This window comes from Lissotriton helveticus, chromosome 1_1 (genome assembly GCF_964261635.1).
Source record: "Lissotriton helveticus chromosome 1_1, aLisHel1.1, whole genome shotgun sequence".
Taxonomy (NCBI): Eukaryota; Metazoa; Chordata; class Amphibia; order Caudata; family Salamandridae; genus Lissotriton; species Lissotriton helveticus.
This window is the reverse complement of record NC_136057.1, coordinates 2,142,191,739-2,142,211,152: the sequence shown is the minus strand read 5'-3', so window position 1 is coordinate 2,142,211,152 and position 19,414 is coordinate 2,142,191,739. Positions and strand designations below refer to the sequence as shown.

Below are 19,414 nucleotides of genomic sequence, written 5' to 3'. Positions count from 1 at the left end.
AGCTTGCATGGGAGGCTTCCCTCGTACCAAGAACTAGAGGAGCCCACAATGTTAATGGCAAACAATGTGGGACAATATAGGTTTGATATAGTGAGCATGTTCACAAATCCACCTACAGAATGTTTTAAGGTAGAAGTTGGTCACTGCTCCTATTCATGCGTATTCTGAACAAGAACCAGGTTTGTAGATGCACAATAGCTCATAATTTAAGATTGAAAGTAAGGAAACCCCACATTGAATAAGCATTACAACTTTCTATGGTATTATTGAACGAGCAGTTTCGACCAGAACATTTTCAACATACCCAGTACTGGTTAAACTGCTGCATTCATAATTGCAGTACATTTTGTATTTTATATAGCCTTTCCAACTTCCAGGTGGAAGGCGTTACTCTCCCTAAACCTACTAATTAAATGCTACTGAACTACTAAAGCAAGCGTTAGTATGACCTCAATGGATAGTACTCGACTCAAAAGGTTTAAATGCAGATCCAGGGATTGGCAATACCACAAATTAACTCTTACTACAAAGCCACTAGTAACTTTCCAGTCCTCCCCAGATGCTCATTTATCTACACTTCAGCCGAAGTTCATTAACTGTGGATAATCATACATCAGGTTGTACAGCAAGGGGCAGAGAAAGCTGCACATTAACCACACCTCCGGACTTCTGGATTCACAAGTCAAACAGTGCGGCATACTTCAAATCCCAGTGAACTAAATGGCCACAAACACAGCTACAAAAGAATTATAGCAGCATTCAAGTTGACATTCGTAATAGGTTATATTTATCAAACCCCAAGATTTGCACTTTGTTCCTTCCCACAACTGATTTTCATTTGCACACCCATTTATTCTTATTAGTGAATATCTGGCGGTTCAGAATAAGTTTCCATTAGGGACTTTTTTGTCTCGTGACTTAGTACACCCAGAGAATAAAGAAAAATTAATGTGAAAACCTGGTCGGGTGCAACATTGTTCTTAATGTATTGTGAGAACTGTTTTTTATATGCATCCTCGTCTTCCTCCATCAAATAGCGGATGTAGTCTGCTACATTTGTTCCCAGGATATGCTTGCGGTGGACTTCGGCATTAAACTCTTTGCTTTCACAGTCATAGCCAGGGAACCGCTTTGTGCTGAAAAGAAAATTAAAGACCTTTCAGTACCAAACAGAAACAACCCAATGACAGCTAAAACATTTCTCCTGATCAGTCCGGTCTTGAAACTGAATATCACATGCAGGCAAAAAAAGAACACAAAATCAACTAGTCAGCTCAGTTTGGAATCATACAGCAGTGTAACAGTTCAACATTTTAACAGCAGAAGAAAATAATTCCGTAAAATATTAAGGTTCTGACAAATTAAACTGCTAAATCAAGTAATACAGGAGGGGTTACACAACTGTCAGCAATACATCGAATACAACTCATCACAAGCATCAAGCCAACCAAAACACCGAAATAACTACCTGAAAAAAGACCCAAGACTCCATCAAGTATCATCTGAAGAAACATTTCTAAGACACTTGTCGAGTTGACAATGACCATGTGGATGTTCCAATAGTTGTCAGAAATATTTATCCCTTGTAGAAAGTCTGCCACTGAAGTCTAAGATGATCCTCATGGAATTAATCTTCTCGAAAAAGACTTTGGCAAAGACAATTTAAGTTTAGAATATTTCCACTTCACAAGCTTGTGTAACGCAGTCCAAGTGGAAACAATTTGCCGTGAGATCGGTAGACCCAAAAGGAACGTTTTTAGGCTGGATTTAACTGCCGGTTGGGTTAAGGCCTCTGAAATATGGGTTGCTGTCTGTAGCTGGACTTCAAAGGAATCCAAGTAGATGCCATTAAGCAGACACATGTAAGAGTTGTAATATTGTGGCAGGAATGATTTCTTACTTATTCTGAATAGGAAGCAAAGTTTGCCGTGAGACCAATTTCACAACTGTTAAACGGCCAGCGAGCTATCTTGGGCAAGAAACAAAATGTGGCAAAGCATAATCAAGTCAATTAAAGTACTTGTCCACCAATTAAAAAAAATATATAGTCCTTGAGAGAGCTTTCAGATTTCAACTCCGAAATAGGCACGGAAAGGGAAGGGGGGGGGAGGTTTGGAAAAAGAAACAGCAGGCTGTTTGAGCCGCCCTTGTAACCAGAGCTGCGGCCATGTGTCTTAGTTAGGACCATGTAGAAACACTGCCATCTTTCACCACGTACACATTTAAGTTGCCTTTCCCTTCACACAATAACCGTTCACACACATTTGCATGCGTGACAATGCTGGATCAGTTTCTCTGAAACTGCTTCGCTTAGAGATTCCATTGCACGAAACCACTATCACGACTCCTTGACCATCATGTACAAGGAGTTGACACATTGCGCAAATGTCGTTCTATTTTTCTTCCATGAGGCAACACAGCTATCTATAAACCATAACAATGCTGGCCTGCCTGAGGACTCGCAAGGATGCTTTTCATTATAAATAAAAAAGCATTTCCGGGATTAGGCAGAGGAGCGCTTTGCGGTCATTGGTGAGGTCTTAACACGCTAAAGCTTAGGCCCAGCAACTTGCGGATCTCTCTGCAACAGGTGTCCAGCTTGTGACCACAACAGGAGACTCGCATTCTTTCCTTTCAGGTAACAGGGGTTGGATCATCCAGTACAGAGATTCTTGGCAACACACACGCCCTAGACAATTAGGTATGGGGACATACAGCAGGAGTACGCAGGATTTCTATAACCTTTATATGTCTGCCTATATACAATGTTTTAGCACAATGATGGAACTTTTTATTGTGTTCACTGTCCTATTACTTCAAATTACTAATTTGCTTCTGTCCATCACTGCAGCACATTATACTCCAGAATCATGTGGGTTCAATAAACATTGAAACACCCCACAGTGTATTCCATGTCGATTTCTCTGAGTGTAAGACAGCACAAGTGACTGAGCAAAAAGACTCTAGATTAGTTAACATGACTTGGGGGGGGGGGGGGGGGGGGGGGGGGGGGATGTCCTGTTCAATTGTTGCCAGAACTATTTGCTACCCAACCAGGGTTATGGGACTTATGGAGGCACTGAGCCTATAGGAAAACCAAACATATCCTGAGGGGCTAGCACCATCCCAACAGCTACGCCATCCACAAATGAGCAGATCCTTCCGTATGGTGGAAACTTCATGACATGGTGCCACCAGTGATTGTTGGGTTCTTATTTTAATGGAACGCCCGGATAGCTCAATCGTGCCTTCTCAGAGAACCCTACTCTCCTTAAACTGGAGAAGCCTGTGGTAGTAGGGAAATTCCTCCTCAGATGAGTAGGTAACTCCTATTTATTGGCTGCAGGCAGGTCAAGGTTACACCTTTAAATTTCTATTTCCCGTTGTGTATACCCACTCTGCAATTCATTTTTTATTTGGTCTCGAGACAAAGATCCTCGGGCATTAAATATTGCCGAGAACTGCATGCGGTTACTCAAACTATTACACCATGGTCTCACACCCAGGGGTGGAGATGTTACAACTTGGTATAAAGGCGCCCTTCCACACACAACAGCAAACGTTAGACTCAGCGCAATTCCTACCATAGGGTGGAAGCTACCAAACACTGAGATCAATCAATGGAATGTAAAGCAAGGGCAAATGTAATGCCAGGCATATGCAATGCACACATACAAAAAATAAAGTTTACATTTGTTAGTGCAAAAGGTTTCGAACTGGTCATGATGGCTGATGCAGAAAACACACTTAAAGCTTGTAGTGTTGAGACTTTGTGCAAGATGGTATACAATTACCTATGGGGAATGGACAGTCCTCCATCTACTGCTCCCTTGAGGGCTCCAAAAACTTTGTTTCCAGTGGTGGTTCTGGCAAGGCCAGCATCCAGATAGCAAGTAAAGGCACCAGGTTGCCCATCTATGCTCTCCACGTTGTATTCATCACCGGTCACTTCCACTTGGCCTTCATAGATTTTGTCCAAGCCAAATTTATGGAGAATCTGAAAGACAGGAACAGATATTTTGCATTACAGTAATGCTTTGTAACACAATGAAGAGGAAACTGCTTCAACTGAAAATCAGTAACATTAGTACACTGCAAGACCAATTCTGAAACATGAAAACTAGACTATTTCGAGGCCCAATAATCATTTCCCAATTTAAAGTACTGGTCTTACGGCACATACTTGAAATTTTCATAAATCTTATTGGTCTGTTGTGCAATATCCAATAGAACCTGCATTTCCCAAAGATTCTCCTTCCAGAGAATGACCTGTTACAGTGGGCTTCCACGTGTGGGAGAGCAATGCTTGAAGGTAGCAGGGATTATGGAAGACAACATGGCTAACAAAAGGGAATCCAATATGACCAGTGAAATCTATTTAAAAGTCACCACAGCAACAAGTCTCTACTGCCCCTGTTCAGCTTCAAGCAATTCAGAGAAGTTTCCACAAAGCCCTTTCAACCTCCTCCACATTAGCATCCAGTGTACCATAAAAGGTCTTTCACAGAGACCTTAAAACGCATTTTCCCCAGCAGTATCTCCTCGCATTATATGCAGCTGTTCTGACACTCAGCTTAACACCTAAATATCTGCAGTCACTAATCCAGTGCTTTTTTCGCAACGGCAAATAGTGTGTATTCACTATTCTATTGCAAACGCCTAATGAACCCAAAGATACTATCCTCAGTATTGCACTTCAATATTTCCACAAGCTGGGTTTATGGTTCTGGTCAACCATAAGAAAAGAAAATTGGCACCAGTTGTAATGAGTAAACTGTGAGAAAGAATCTTACACAGTGTAAAATAACTTTACTACCACCCCACCAAGTTCGACTGATTCAGGGGACGTGGGCACTGTTGGATGACAGTTTCCATTGTTAAAATGAGTTCTAATTCCAACTTTGATTAAAAAAACATGGTCTTGTACTACACACATCAAATTAAGAACCAGGTCCGCTTTACAAGATATAGCTTATAAAAACCATACTCCATCTATCAAGAACAGCTATACAACATCATTCCTAGGATAATTAAATGAAGTCAATCACTTCACTTTCAGACCAAAGCAAACCATGTGCAGTAATTCTTAACCAGAAATGGTAAATCGTACCACACCAATATTTCATTACACAGTACCCGTGTAATTCGTAACCAACTTCAGAACGCTCGACCAAGCTAAAATGAAAATCCACAAATTTTTAGCTCAATCCCTTACTTATTGGAATTAATCACCTCTGCCAGCTACCACCACTTTACATTTGTTAACTGTGCACAACAGGTTTCAGAAATTGAATCAAAACTTGCTCCATCAATAAATCTTGGATCCTTTGACTAATGTCTTCTCAACAAAAGAGGTCAATTGGGTTGATAAAATGACTACATTCACCAGTTCAAAAACTTGCCAGAATAAAATTAAAAACTTACGTATCTAATAATACTTGTGCTGCAACAAGATATTTTTTTTTAGCCAAATTAAGCTTGAAGAACCAAAAACATAAATCTCATATCAAAGATGTTTTTAATCCTACTACAAATGAAAGGCCACAACCTGGAACCATTCCCACCAGACACTCGGGCCAAATCATTGCCCTTAAAAGATTAGTCAGAAAACGTATTCACCTTTGGGACGTTTTGTCAACCGGATTACTCATTTTCTTTAAATGTATTGGTTTTAACAAATACCCAACGTACCAACACAACTCAGCGACTGAGCATGCAGACAGATTGAATAAAGGGCAGGGAGCTCTGGTGTTAAAGTCCTAGTAGATTGCGGATTTATAACAAGCAAGTATTCTATGCATGCACAAAATCACCAGCATCCTGCTACCTACGGATAGCAACCATCATCCTTATGTTAGTTTTTCTGGTCCGAAGACAGTAGATGGTCTGGGGAAAAACAGTCTTAAAACTCCACCAGTCCACAAGGTCTTCCCCTTAGTTACTTATCCTTCCACACCAACTTCAGATTTCCTTACATATGTGTACAAACATTTTTGCCTGCTCTACCAACCCAGGAAGTTAATGACTTGTACAACTAACAGCAATTTCCTCTTGACTAATAGCGCAAGCAATGTAGCTTGTTGCAGTTTTTTATTCTTTAACGCACTGATCACCAAGAAGCAGGTGAAGAGGTCAGAGGTAGGGCAGAATGCATGACTATCTGCAAGACTGCTAGTATCTACTAATACAAGGGCATCGGTGCAATCTCCTACGAATGTACCCATTATAGAATAAAGACAAAAATATATATATTTACACATACCTAGAATTGACAATTGCCTTCTACACTCAAAGTAAAGACCAGAGAACGTTCTCCTGGTACTCAGCATTGAACAGTGTGGCTCAAATAGAAAATCAGCATGTTTAAAGTCAATTCGCGAAAAAAAACAGTTCCTGAAAAAATTGAACTCCATATAGGCCAAAGCAGCAGGAAATGCATTTTGTGTTAACTTTGGCGACCTTTGACAAATATCCATGAAACTTCTCCAAAAAAGTGCTCTTTTTGTCTTGTTTGGGATGGCAAGTTTTGGGGTGTTCTGTCAAACAGGAGAAGAGAATACAAGGAGGGGGGGGGGGTGGGGGGGGGGGGGGTTGTCCAAAACAAGTTGTCCGCATTCATTTTCCAATAGGAACTTTAGACAGCTATAGCCTAAACCGCTGCATGGATTTACACCAAATTTGGCCGAAAGCTAGATCTTGGTCCAAAAGAGTGAAAAAGACAAGGGGGAGGGTAAGAATACCTTCACCCCCTAGGCATGGTCACCAAATCAATTTTTCATTTTTTTTTATTTTGCTACAACCTGTGGCAAAAAAACAAAAAAAAAACCAGAAGGTGGTCTCCCACGCTGGTTTCTTCAACCCCTTCGCTGCTAGACCTCCCCCCGTGCTAAGTCTTTTTGGGGGGCTATTTGGGGTAGTTCGTGCTTAAGCCCCTGTAACTTTGACCACAATAGGTATCCATGCCAAATTTGCACCTTTTTCTTCCATCATGGGGATTTTAAAGGTACCCAGGGTTTGTTGATTACTAGAGGGGACCCAGAAATTAATTGAAATAGAGGGAATTTTTATTGTTTTTTAAATGGGAAAAAGGTGAAGCAGAAGAAAGTCTGTTTTTCCCCTGAAATTGGCATCAATAAAGGGTTTGTGGTGCTGAAATCACCATCTTTCCAGCTTTCAGGGACTGAAACTTGTCAGAAAACCAAAATGTTTAACAGTTTTGGCATTTTACTGGGATATAGCCTAGTTTTGCTATTTTTGTGCGTTTAACCTTCTTCCAGTTAATTGTAAAAAAAAATGGGTATGAAAGCTATACATTCCAGAAAAAAAAAAATTCTGCAAGGGGTCATGTGTAGATCCGTCAAGGTTGGTTTATAAAAACGTAGAGCTGAAAATATGAACAACTTAAAAGGAGTTGAGAAAAACCAGCCATTTGTGCCAACATTTTCACCTATAACTTCCAAGTATGACAGATTTTTTTTAAAGCAATATGCCATTACATCCGCTGGACTCTTCTTGTTGTGGGAATATATAGGACTCGTAGGTTCACCAAGAACCCAAAGGACCCAGAGCCAATAGATGAGCAGCGTCTTGCAATGGTTTAATGTGCATATAGCAATTGATTTGGGAAAATAAAAACTGAAAAGCCGGTATGTAAGACACCCGTGTATTTCCTAAATGGGAACAAAATAGAGTTTAGAAACAGCTATTTACACATCTCCGAAATTGTGGGTACCCATCCCAGCATGAGAATTATAGGACATTCTTCAAAGTGACTTCTTTTTTACACATTCAGATCATCGGATATGGATCAGTGCATTGGAGATCCCTCGATGCACGGAATGGGACATCAGGAATAAAATCTCCAAACATTCATCATAAGAACCTCCGCTTTAGAGTGGCACCTTGCCACAAAATCCCAAGATACAAGAAAAAAAACACACAAGAGTGGCACATCATAGCTTTTCCCCACATAAGCACCAAACACACAGCATATCCCTTTGTATATAAGCATTTGTACTATATATATATATATATATATATATATATATATATATATATATATATATATTTTCTAATTAATTGATATTTAAGTATGTATTCGTCCATTTCCCCGCCAACAGTGAGCAAGGGCGTTCACGCCCGAAACGTGTCTGTCCGACGAATTTTTGCACCCCTGCACTTTATGATTTAGCAAATAAAAAATCATAAACTAAAGACTGGCTTTTGTGACGTGTAGATCGTCGTCTGCGTACTGGTGAGCGTGCATGAGACCTGAATGCACAGTGACCGGTTGGAGTGATATATATATATATATATATATATATATATATATATGTTATACGTGTATTGCTTTGTATAAACATGTAAAATTATTATGTTTAAAAAAGAAATTAAGTACAACACTTGAAAACCAGAGTTTATCAAATGCATCTTTAATCTATTTAGATTTACTTCCTTCATGAATCTATATACCTTCCATGTACTTGGATCTATATACTTATTACTTTTGTCCCCCCCAAAAATCTGCATATTCAATGCATATATTATATTATATTTCTCACCCTATACCTCTATCAATATATCTTCTACCTCAACTCTGACTCATCTCAAACTTTTCTACGAATCTTTCCAATGCACTAAATCAGACACCTTTTACTATACTGATCCCCCAAAACAAGCCTTTCTAAACTCTTCCCCTCTACATCCCTTTTTACTCATCCCAAGCCTGCCACTACTGTTATGACTTCCCCCCCCAAAAAAATGTTTAAAAATCTAAATCCTTTCCTTTTTATTTGAGAGAAAAATGGCAATGTTAGGTCATTCAGTTATACAGTAAATATTATACATTTACTTTCTTATAAAATATTCATCGTTCACCTGTGTTGATAAGACATTACTTGCATCGTGCTTCACATGCATATATCTGTTCATGTATTGGTTTCTGGCACCTTAATAGATTTCTGGGTCATTAGTCACTGTTGGTAATTCACATATTACACCCCTGTAGGTGTTCCAGCCCCCCCCCACCAGTTTTTCCCACTTTTTTAGGTCTCGCCTTTTCCATTCCGAAGGAATGGGAAATGGCGAGAATTCAAGTGCTCAAACTGATTGTGAAACCACCGCTTTTTTTCGTGGCGTTTTCTTCGAGTGCACGTGGCCACAGGCACGCGCTTTTGGCCCATACACTTTCATGGCCATCTGTTCCTCAATGTCCCTCCCACCCTTCGTTTGATCTTGCCGCGAGTTCAGGCTAATGGCCCTCCCCCAGCACAGAGCGCGCATCGCGGCCGCACAGCACATCAAAGTGCTTCTTCCAGCGTGTGCTGTGCGGCTTCTCCTCCCCTAATTATGTGGCCGGCCGTACTTGTGTTTCCCGGCCGCTTCCCGGCCACTCTTGTATTTAATTAGCAGCAGCAGCACTTCTCCTGCGCCAGGCCACATCAAAGGCTCTGTGCCACTTTCACCCACACAGCAACACTTACAGACACGCAACGCCACTCACACCCACGCAAGTCCACTATCATCCACGCAACACCACACTCACCCACGCAACACCACTCACGCAACGCCACTCACACACGCAACGCCACTCACACACGCAACGCCACTCACACACGCAACGCCACTCACACACGCAACGCCACTCACACACGCAACGCACCCACGCAACGCCACAACGCACCGCCACTCAACGCCACACACACGCAACGCCACTCACCCACGCAACGCCACTCACCCACGCAACGCCACTCACCCACGCAACGCCACTCACCCACGCAACGCCACTCACCCACGCAACGCCACTCACCCACGCAACGCCACTCACCCACGCAACGCCACTCACCCACGCAACGCCACTCACCCACGCAACGCCACTCACCCACGCAACGCCACTCACCCACGCAACGCCACTCACCCACGCAACGCCACTCACCCACGCAACGCCACTCACCCACGCAACGCCACTCACCCACGCAACGCCACTCACCCACGCAACGCCACTCATCCACGCAACGCCACTCATCCACGCAACGCCACTCATCCACGCAACGCCGGGTGCAGATTGTGGGTGCAGATTGTGGGTGCAGATTCAGAGTGCAGATTCAGAGAAAACTCAGCAGCACCACCACCATTGCAATGCAATAGGTCTAGTTTTAACGCAAATTTAAGCTATAGGCCTTGTAAATGACAAAGCCTTTTATTTATGTTCCAAAAACCAGAACGCAAAAATAAAGGGCATTATCATTTACAATGCTAATAGTTCAGACTCGCGTTATTGCGAGACCTATTGCATTTCCAATGCTTGTTTTAACACCCTCTACGTACATGTACTGTTATACTGTCTTTTCCGCCACCATGGCCATATCCATATCTTTGCACCATTCCGTGTGTGAGGGTGACAGCTACCCCCAGTGTTTGCCTACGTTCTTTTGCCAGCATTATTCCTAGTGTCGCCCATGTCTGTGCCCTGGCGGTAAGATACGATGCCTCCCAGATGTTCAACAGCCATCGTTTGGGCTCCGGAGGGAAAGGGTTCCCGCGGACTCTCGTAATGGTGTTCGCAACAGATTTCCAGTATTGCATTATGGAGGGGCAGGTCCAAAGTGTGTGAAAGGAGGGGCCAATCGCCCCACATTGTCGCAGACAGAGTTGGGTAACGGCTTTTCCTATCTTAGAGAGTGGTTCTAGTGTAATAAATTCTAGGGAGGATTTTGAGCTGTACAAGGTGGAGCTTAAATGTAAATCACTACCTCTCTGGGTGTTGCTAATGCTTCTTGCCAAACAGTAACATCCAGGTCGCCTACCTCCTCCCCCCACTTCTCTCAGTCTTTGCATGGGGTCAGTCAAGTTATTGATGATCTTTCGATATGTTAGCGAGATTGCTCTGGTGTGCATATGATCTGTTAGCTATCTGTCCTCCAATCGGGAGGCCACTGGCGGGGTAGTGTCAGAGGGATTGCCACCTCCAGGGTGTGTCTGATCTGGTGATAGCGGAATTGATCCATGGGTGCCATCTCCTACTGCTCCTGGAGCAGTGTGAAGGGGCTCATCTTTCCTCGTACCCAGAGATCTCCCACCACCCTTGTGATTCCTGTGTCATCCTATCGCGTGAAGCTTTTGCTCTTCCCCAACCGGCCCAATTTATCTGTGACCTAGAGGGGTGTTGCTAGAGTAATATTATGCCAACCTAGATTTTGCGCGTTAAGTTCTGGAGTGTATGGTTCGTTGGGCCCGTCAAGGGCCCGGGTTTTGTTGAAGATGCTTGAAATAATCCCTCCTCGCCCAACTCAATTCCATCAAGACTGTAGGCCGGGTCAGTGTGGGGAATATGCAGCCATTGATTGAGTACGGTTAATTGGGACGCCCAATAGTAGGTCTGTATGCTTGGGAGTGTGATGCCACCATCGTACTATGTCCGGAACAGTTTCGTCATAGCTATTCGAGCAGGTTTATTACCCCAGAAGAGTTTGGTGATTACCGCTTCTATGGTTCGGAAGTACGACTGTGGGACTAGGTAAGGGGTGTTTTGTAAGGCGTATAGAAACCTCGGGAGCACCATCTTAAAGAGTGCTGCCCTTCCAGGAGCACAAGAGGCAGGGCTTGCCAGGGTTTCATATCCCTTTGTAGTCGTTGCAGAGGAGCTTGGAGTTTGTCATGAAGACCTCCGATCATGGGTGATATTGATTCCCAAGTATTTGAAAGTAGCCTTCACTATTTTTACATCACAGCCCATTGGTAGCGTTGGTGGAGGCCCGTGCAGGACAAAGTTAGCCCAATTAATTGTATACCCAGAGTGTGTCCCAGAGGAGCTACAAATCTAACAAGCATTTACAATGCAATAGGTCTCGCAGCACTAAGTTTGAGCTATTGGCATTGTAAATGACAATGCCTTTTATTAATTTGTTTTTAAAACATGGAATCGGTGCATAAACACGTACTTTGAATGTATAATCCTTGTTTTTTTAACTGTTGCCTGCCCAAGATCAGGAAGCAGGCATACCGAACCGGCACCTCCTCACCACTTCTTGTCAGCCAATAGCAACCCCCATGCCTAGCATACACAGAGAACTACACTGCTATGGCACAGCACTACCAACTGTCTGCATTCCTGCCCCTACGCTGTTACCCCGCGGTGCAGCCACAGGACAGTGGCTACATTGCTTGTGTGTGCCCCGCAACACGTTCTTGCATTGGGGGTTTCCCACAGCCGGGTGCAGTTAATAAATACAGGGACCCAAAGATGTGGCATCAAAATAAGAACGGACGTGGTACAGGTAGGCTTTTTAAAATGTATTTATTAGTTTTCACTTTCATATAGCGCAAACTTTACCCACAGGTATCAGAGGCATTTAAATCAGCATTCTTATAACAAGCAAGACTAGCACTCTATTACTGCCAACTTTGCTTAGCATAAGCAACAGCTAACCATTCACAAACAATGTTTATATACCAATTGCAAATTAAAAAAATAATAATGCAAAGCATCGTCATTTACAATGCCAGAACTCAAACTTTAATGCTGCGAGACCTATTGCATTGTAAATGCTTGTTATTAATGGGCTTTAGAGGCCGGGCAGCAACCTGGCCCAGGGCTTGGATATGACTTGGGTGCCCAGAATGGCAATGGGCTCTTTTTCCTACGCCACCCTCCCCGAGTGGGGCATCTGACTCCAGCAAGGTACAACACAGGAAGAAGAAAGAATGTGCATGAAGATTTTCAGCACAGAAGTGGCACTGGCTTAGGATTGGCTGGCAGCTTTCACAGGAGTGGGTCAGAGCTCCCCACAGGTTGTAATTTAAAGGGCCTGTACTCGCTAGGCAGCTGTGTTGCATATGAGTTGCTTGAACAACCCAACTTCGGACACAAATATTCTGAGCAAAGGATGCCAGAAAATGGTGGTGGCAGTCTGAGTGGAAATAGAATGAAACTCCTCTTGGATTCATGCGGTCAGACGTGTGATCATTGTGCCCGGCCATAATGACAGTTGTTTGGATGGTGGACTGTTCCCCTCTCATCTTTGGGATGTCAAACAGCAGCACCAGCTGGCAAAAGAAAGGAGGGTTGATCCCAAGACAGACTAGGATCTTGCAACCCAAAGCTCCGCTGGAGACCAGCTCGGGTGGACACTTTATTTAGTTAGCGAGGTGAGCCTAGAATCTGCAGGGCGATTTACCCAGAGGATAGACGAGCATCAAGAGCCTCAACCACCCGATCTCTGATCAATCATGCTTGCATAAATAATTGACGTTATGACTGTAGTAATGTACCCTTGGATTAATAATGAACATGACATAATAACCCCCTCTGCTTGCGAGGAGTGGATTACTCATTTTGAATTGTTTAATAAAATCTCCGCCTATTGACCTCCAATAGATGCGGACATTGGTTGGGATGTGTGAGGCCGGATGGCCCACGTGCAGGGTATTTACTTGTGATTAGTTTGTCTGATATTCGACAGCTTCATCCGAAAACGTCCTCAGCTAGCGTAGCTGCCTCTGAACCCCACAGGGGCATGAAGTACTCCAGCGAGCACAGAGGAAAAGGGGGGGGGCACAGGTGAGCAAGGGCCACACTGCACAACCCAGCTCACCACACACCCCAGATACTATCACGGGCTATACATGTTGCACAGTACAATGGTACTTACAAAAAATGAGGTGGTTCAGGTGGATGGAGGAGCCCGGCTCCAACCAAGTCTACAAATAACTCTTACAATAGAGATTCCACACTGCATTTGGTTAATCCCAGCAGCGCTCTGGGAACGTGCAAAGGTATATGACAATATTTCGTTTTAAGGTTTACACTGCACACAATGGCACAAATACAACTGGTGGGATTATGTGAATATATACTGGCCTTTAGAAACGCACAAAACTATTTCGATAATACTACTGGAGAGAATAAACTCCCATGTTCTCCATCTGAATCGTAACAAATCTTTGTAACACACGGGAAACGCCAGGCAGATAGGTACAGACAATATATGCGAGACTTTAATCAGAAACTACACAACACCGAGAAGAGAAGCAAATAACCAGTCAGCAGTTTAACACAACAGCCGAAGATGACGTCAAGCTGGCGCTTCCCAGCGGAGGGTGGGGTTGAGGACGGTACGCAGACGAGGCCGCGCCTGCACGCGCTCGGCGCACTGGGAGGGCGGGAAAGGCGTGAACGTGTCACAAGTTTGACGTCCAGCCCAGCACTCCTCAGTGATTTGTGACCGGTCTCAAACCTCTGCTGGCTATCAAATGTGGTAATCATGAAACGGACATGGGAGCGGGCTTATGTACAGGGAATGGGGGTGAAGCCCTGGAATTCGCAAGAAGCACTAGGGAAGGAATGGGTGGTTCTACTAGCATTTCAAGGTGGTGAAATTTAAAATCCGAAAACAAATTGCAAAACTCTATTTGAATGTCATATTTACGAAAAGAAAAAGGCCCGCCAGCAGGAGAACAACGTGCTAATGCAAACAAAGAACAACAAACAGCTGGGTACACAAGATACATTTTACTACACCAACAAATGTCCAAGCTAGCACTAAAACATATGCTTCCTGCAAACCCTAAAGCAGCGTGTAGTCATAACAAAATAAACAAGAGAGCAACACCTTCGTGTAAAGTTCGCGCTACACAAAATCGCATTACATAACTAAAAATAAAAACGATCGCTATTGTAAAACAAGGTAAAACCCATACCAGATATGCGACCCAAGGGCGAGAGAGCGGAATGAGCGGAAGCAGGAATAGACGTGCGCGTGCACTGCCTAAGGGCGGGACTTCAGTTTTCTGCTGGAAGCCCGCACCCACAGAGTGCCCGGCCAGAGGAGCAGTGGTGACGCAGGGCTCCCATGCCCGAAGGAGAGCCCCGCATTTTCGGAGCCTGTACCATAAAGAGCCCGCTGAGTGGTGGGGTGCATGTCTGCGTGTGTGTCTGCGTGTGTGTCTGCGTGTGTGTCTGCGTGTGTGTGTGTGAACAGCCTGCCGGAAACAGAGCGCATGTTCACGCACGTAACCTGATCCGATTCCGGCAGGCTGCGTGCCAGTCTCTTGTCCTCTCCTCTTTAGTCCTTGAAAGCAGAAACGATCACTATAGGCTCGCTTTGCGACAGCAGGGCTTCGCCCTGCAATCGCGAGACTCGAACACGAGAGGGAACGCCTGGGAGAGATCATATAGAGGAGATCTGCATACAGGGATATTCGATCCTCGTAGCTTTCCGTCCAGCGAAGTCCACGAATGATCGGGATTGGTCTTACCCAGGCCACCAGAGGCTCTAGTAGAAGGGCAAAGAGGAGTGGTGATAACGGGCATCCCCGTCTCGTGCTGTGGGAATTCTCTAGAGATATGCCCATTGGCTACTACATGCACCATGGGAGTGGTATACAACAGCCTAACCCAGGAACAGAATTTAGGTCCGAACCCCATCTTTGTGAGGATGGTGAAGAGAAAAGGCCATTCGCGCATCCAGAGACAGAACAATCGCATCCTCTTATATAGTATGTTTCCATCCCAGCACACCATGGAGGCATCTCAGATTTATAGCTGTATTTCTCCCCGGCATAAACTCAGATTGGTCTGGGTGGATCAATGTAGCTAAATGCAGTGTCAGCCTGGCGGCTAGGGGTTTAGCCAATATATTGGCCTCGGCATTAATCACAGATATTAGCCCGTAGGAGGTGCATTTCCGGACCGGTTTACATAGTTTGTGTAAGGCCACTATTTTCGCTGTCTGTTGGTCCTGCAGGAGTCACCCGCTATCCAGGCTGGCCTCATACATCGCCTCTAGGTGGGGTTTCAGTGTCATATTTAGTTTGTACCATACTATTGGTATACCATTGGGGCCCAGCGCCTTTCCTGGACTGTCGCTATTTCTTCTGCGGAAAGTTCCGCCTCTAGTAATTGGGATTCTTCTTCTGCGAGCTGGAGAAGTCGGATGTCACATAGGAAGTCCTCCGCCTCTTTTTCGGTTATTGTAAGCATTGAAGTGTAAACCTGCTCCTAGTGTTGTGCTAGAATGTCTACTAGGTCTTGATGGTTTGACATAATATCGCCAGTGGTGGTCTCAAGCTCTGCAATCCACCGGTCTGCCTTCTCTCGCTTGTCAAGCCAGGCCAAGAGCTCGCCGGCTTCATCGCCAACTTCATATACAGTATGTTGAGTGGCAGAGTCGTGTTTTCACTTCATCCCATAAGTAGTTTTTGCACTCCTGTTTTTTGCAGAGCAGCAGATGGGCAGTAGCGTCAGAGGGGTCCTGCTCATAGGCCCTCTCCAGGTCACCCACCTCCCGCTAAAGGGTTGTTACAGTCTGGACTTTCTCTTTTGTGATTTGTCATGAGAGAGATCGCCTGTCCACAGCACTATTACATGCTTCCCCAAGACGAGCGGGGGGGGGGAGACAGAGGGCTTGTTTTCTTGAAAATAGTGTGTGGTGTTATCACTCGGCCCCTTCCAAATTGTCGAATTTTTTAGATACCCACGTGTAGAGAACGCTGACCGGGGAAGGATATAATATGCCCCTCGTTAAATGTGTGATATCTAGAAGTTCCCAATCTCATCAGCTGGTGCCAATATGTGATCTATTCTTCATAGGCTATTGTGCGTGCCTGAAAGTATTGATATTGTCGCGCCTGTGGGAAGTAGAGTCGCCAGGTGTCTGTCAAACCCATGATGTCAAGGAAATCTGCAAAGTTGCTGCATGTCTAATGTTGTCTAGGGGGCGTGCAGTCTAAAATATCATCCAACGTGGAGTTGAAATCGCCCCCTTTAAACAAGTTACCATGGAATGCACTGAACGCCGGTAATGCTAGGGAGTGGAGCGCGGGGGATATAAACCGATACTATATTAAGCACCCGTCCCTTCCCTACATCGTCTGGATATGTATGTTTTATGATAATCGGGTGTGGTCTTTTAATGAGGATTCCCCCTATCCCCCCAACCACCAGAGCCGGTTGTAAACTCAGAGTGTACCGCTAGCCTAAAGCCCCATCTGTCAAGTGCTTTACACGTCGTTCCTGTTAGGTGGGACTCTTGTATCAGAGAATGCCGGTGCTTTACGCTTTAGATACTGCAGGATCAGTCCACACTTGAGCTTATCTTGAAGCCCATTGACATCCCAGGATATGATGGGTAGGTGCTGTGGGCGTGCTATTACTGGATCAGCTGGGTCAGGTGACGTCATTATGGGTCGTATCGGTGAGGTGTGCTACACGGTCTGGGTGCGTGTGTGGTAATGCCTGAGCAGTGTATACAAGTATAGAGTGCCATATAACATTGAAAAACAAAGACACCATTTGAAACTAAACTTTCCCAATAAACCCTCGGACCCACCTGCCTCCCAGCAAGACGGTTCAAGAACTACCCACCTCCCCAACTTTGCAGAGTGCCTATTTTCCATTACCTGGTACCTCCGTAGGGGGGAGTGAGCTCCTTCGTCAGCTTCACAGGGAAGAGCATAGAGTATTTAAGTTCGCGATTCCGGAGTTCCTGTTTGATTGCAATGAAGCTTCGCCGTTGTTTGGCAACATAGCCGTGTAATCCGGAAACAAAGATTGTACTTTGCTAATAACGTAGCGGGAGGCAGTCTGCAGAATCAGGTAGCGGAGTTTAAAAATACGTGCCAGTATGGGCCGTGTGGGGTGCAACCAGCCTGGGTCTGCCCCCGGGAACACGGTCGACCCGTTCTACCGAGAAATAGTCGGAGAAGCCTTTGGGCTGCAGGGGAGTCTTAAGCAGGTCTCCCACAAAGAGGTCCACTACAGGGCCTCCCGTTCCCTCAGGCACTCCCACGATACACACATTACGACGTGAGCGGCCCTCGTAATCATCCAGCTTGGACGTCAGATCTATTTTCCATTTCTAGGTGCTTCATTTGTTTCTTCGGGGAGGTGGTGTCCACGCACAACGCGGTTGATGTTTCTACGTCAGCTACTCGCGAACGAAGGTCTCTAAAGCCTGAGCGGATTAACACGAGGTCAGTAGCGATTGTATTGATGCGAGACTCCAGAGAGGTATGCACGTTAAGTGTAGCCATAATGTCCTGTAGCATAATGTCCTTTTCCGTCACAGCTCCCGTCCCAGCCAATTTGGTACGGGTGCTATCCTGCATGTCTGGAGATGTTATGGAGTATGCATTTTTCTCAAGCCTATTTAGCTTAGTCACCCGCGGCCTCCCATTACGCTGTGGTTCCAAAGTTCAGCCCTTACTCGATAGTCTGTAGTATTCACCGCCGCCAGCCAGTGCAATCTTGCAAAGCACGCGGCCTGTCGGGTTTCCTACCAACCAGCGGTCTTGCTGGCGTCACTACAGTGGAGACAACTATGGGACCTTACCCCACCTCAGTGTCGTGGGCGGTGGACCCCAGGGGCGGAAACGGTACAGACAGGCCGGTCTACAGGCACCATGGAGCAGCCGTGGTGTGTGCTCTCTGGGCGCCAGTCCTACTTGGCTACGTTATGCGCCACTAGGCGGGCTCCCGGCCAATGTCTCACCCCCAATGTCATAGTAACTGGGGTATGTTGGACCTGGTGCTGCACAGGCTGGTCTTATGTGCATCTCACTCCCTGTAGCGGGCCCTCCTCCAGTCTCAATTGCGCTAACTGGGTTGTACGGTCTTACCGGCGCCACTATCGCAGGGTCTGCCACAGTCAATGGCGGATCTTCTCCGGTGTCATCCACTCCCTCACGCCTATCCAAGAGAGTGCCTCCACAGCTGCCGGAATTGAACCACGGAGTCCCTAGCAGGTCATTCCAGTGGGCCAATGGCAGGCGCACCACTGATAGCCACTTTTGAGGGCCCGAGGGTCTGATTTGGGCTGTGGCATACACAGTCTCTGTGCCTCAGAGCAGCCGATGCCAATCCCCACCCACCGGGTGCCAGTATCAATTAAGGTGAGGTCGCAGCGCGGTTCTCGGGCCGCACCTCCTATAGTCGGTCGATCACTGCCAAATTGACGAGTCATGGGCAGCGCAACTGGATTCCCGGGGGCTGTGAGACGTTGTAGTTTAAGCGTGGTTTGGAGTACGGGTGGCTGTATGGATAGCTGGTGGAGCCGCTGGAGGAACAGAGATCACTTAAGCGGCGGAGGCGGCGTCCATCTACGCCCCTCCACTATCCTTTTCAATCAAAATAACAGACTAACATGTCCACTTCTCAAATTTTGTATTTCACTATACTAATTCACCACTAATCCTTGACGAGTTCCAGAGTAGAGTGCTACTCCCTGAATAAAGGCTTCCACACCCCATCAGGGGTAACAAGCGCTATATAAATGCAAACCCTTTCCCCTCTTCTATCCCTCTGCTATCCTTCTGAATCCAAATAACTTACTAACCAATCCAAACCAAACCTATCCAAACTCAAATGACTTTCATATTTCACTATACTAATTAAACACTAATCCTTTAAGGGGTCCGG

General features: G+C 45.3%; 1 protein-coding gene across 2 annotated transcripts in view; it reads right to left on the bottom strand.

Annotated features, from left to right (window-relative positions):
- Positions 1-19,414, bottom strand: part of RPL5 (ribosomal protein L5) — a 42,013-nt gene that overhangs the window by 4,632 nt on the left and 17,967 nt on the right. For both annotated transcript variants that reach the window (XM_078646335.1, XM_078646334.1), the window contains exons 5-6: positions 3,795-3,997; positions 959-1,136 (exon numbers count right to left, since the gene is read on the bottom strand). In XM_078646335.1, the coding sequence (XP_078502461.1) occupies positions 959-1,136; positions 3,795-3,997 (381 nt within the window). The remainder of the gene's footprint in view (positions 1-958; positions 1,137-3,794; positions 3,998-19,414) is intronic.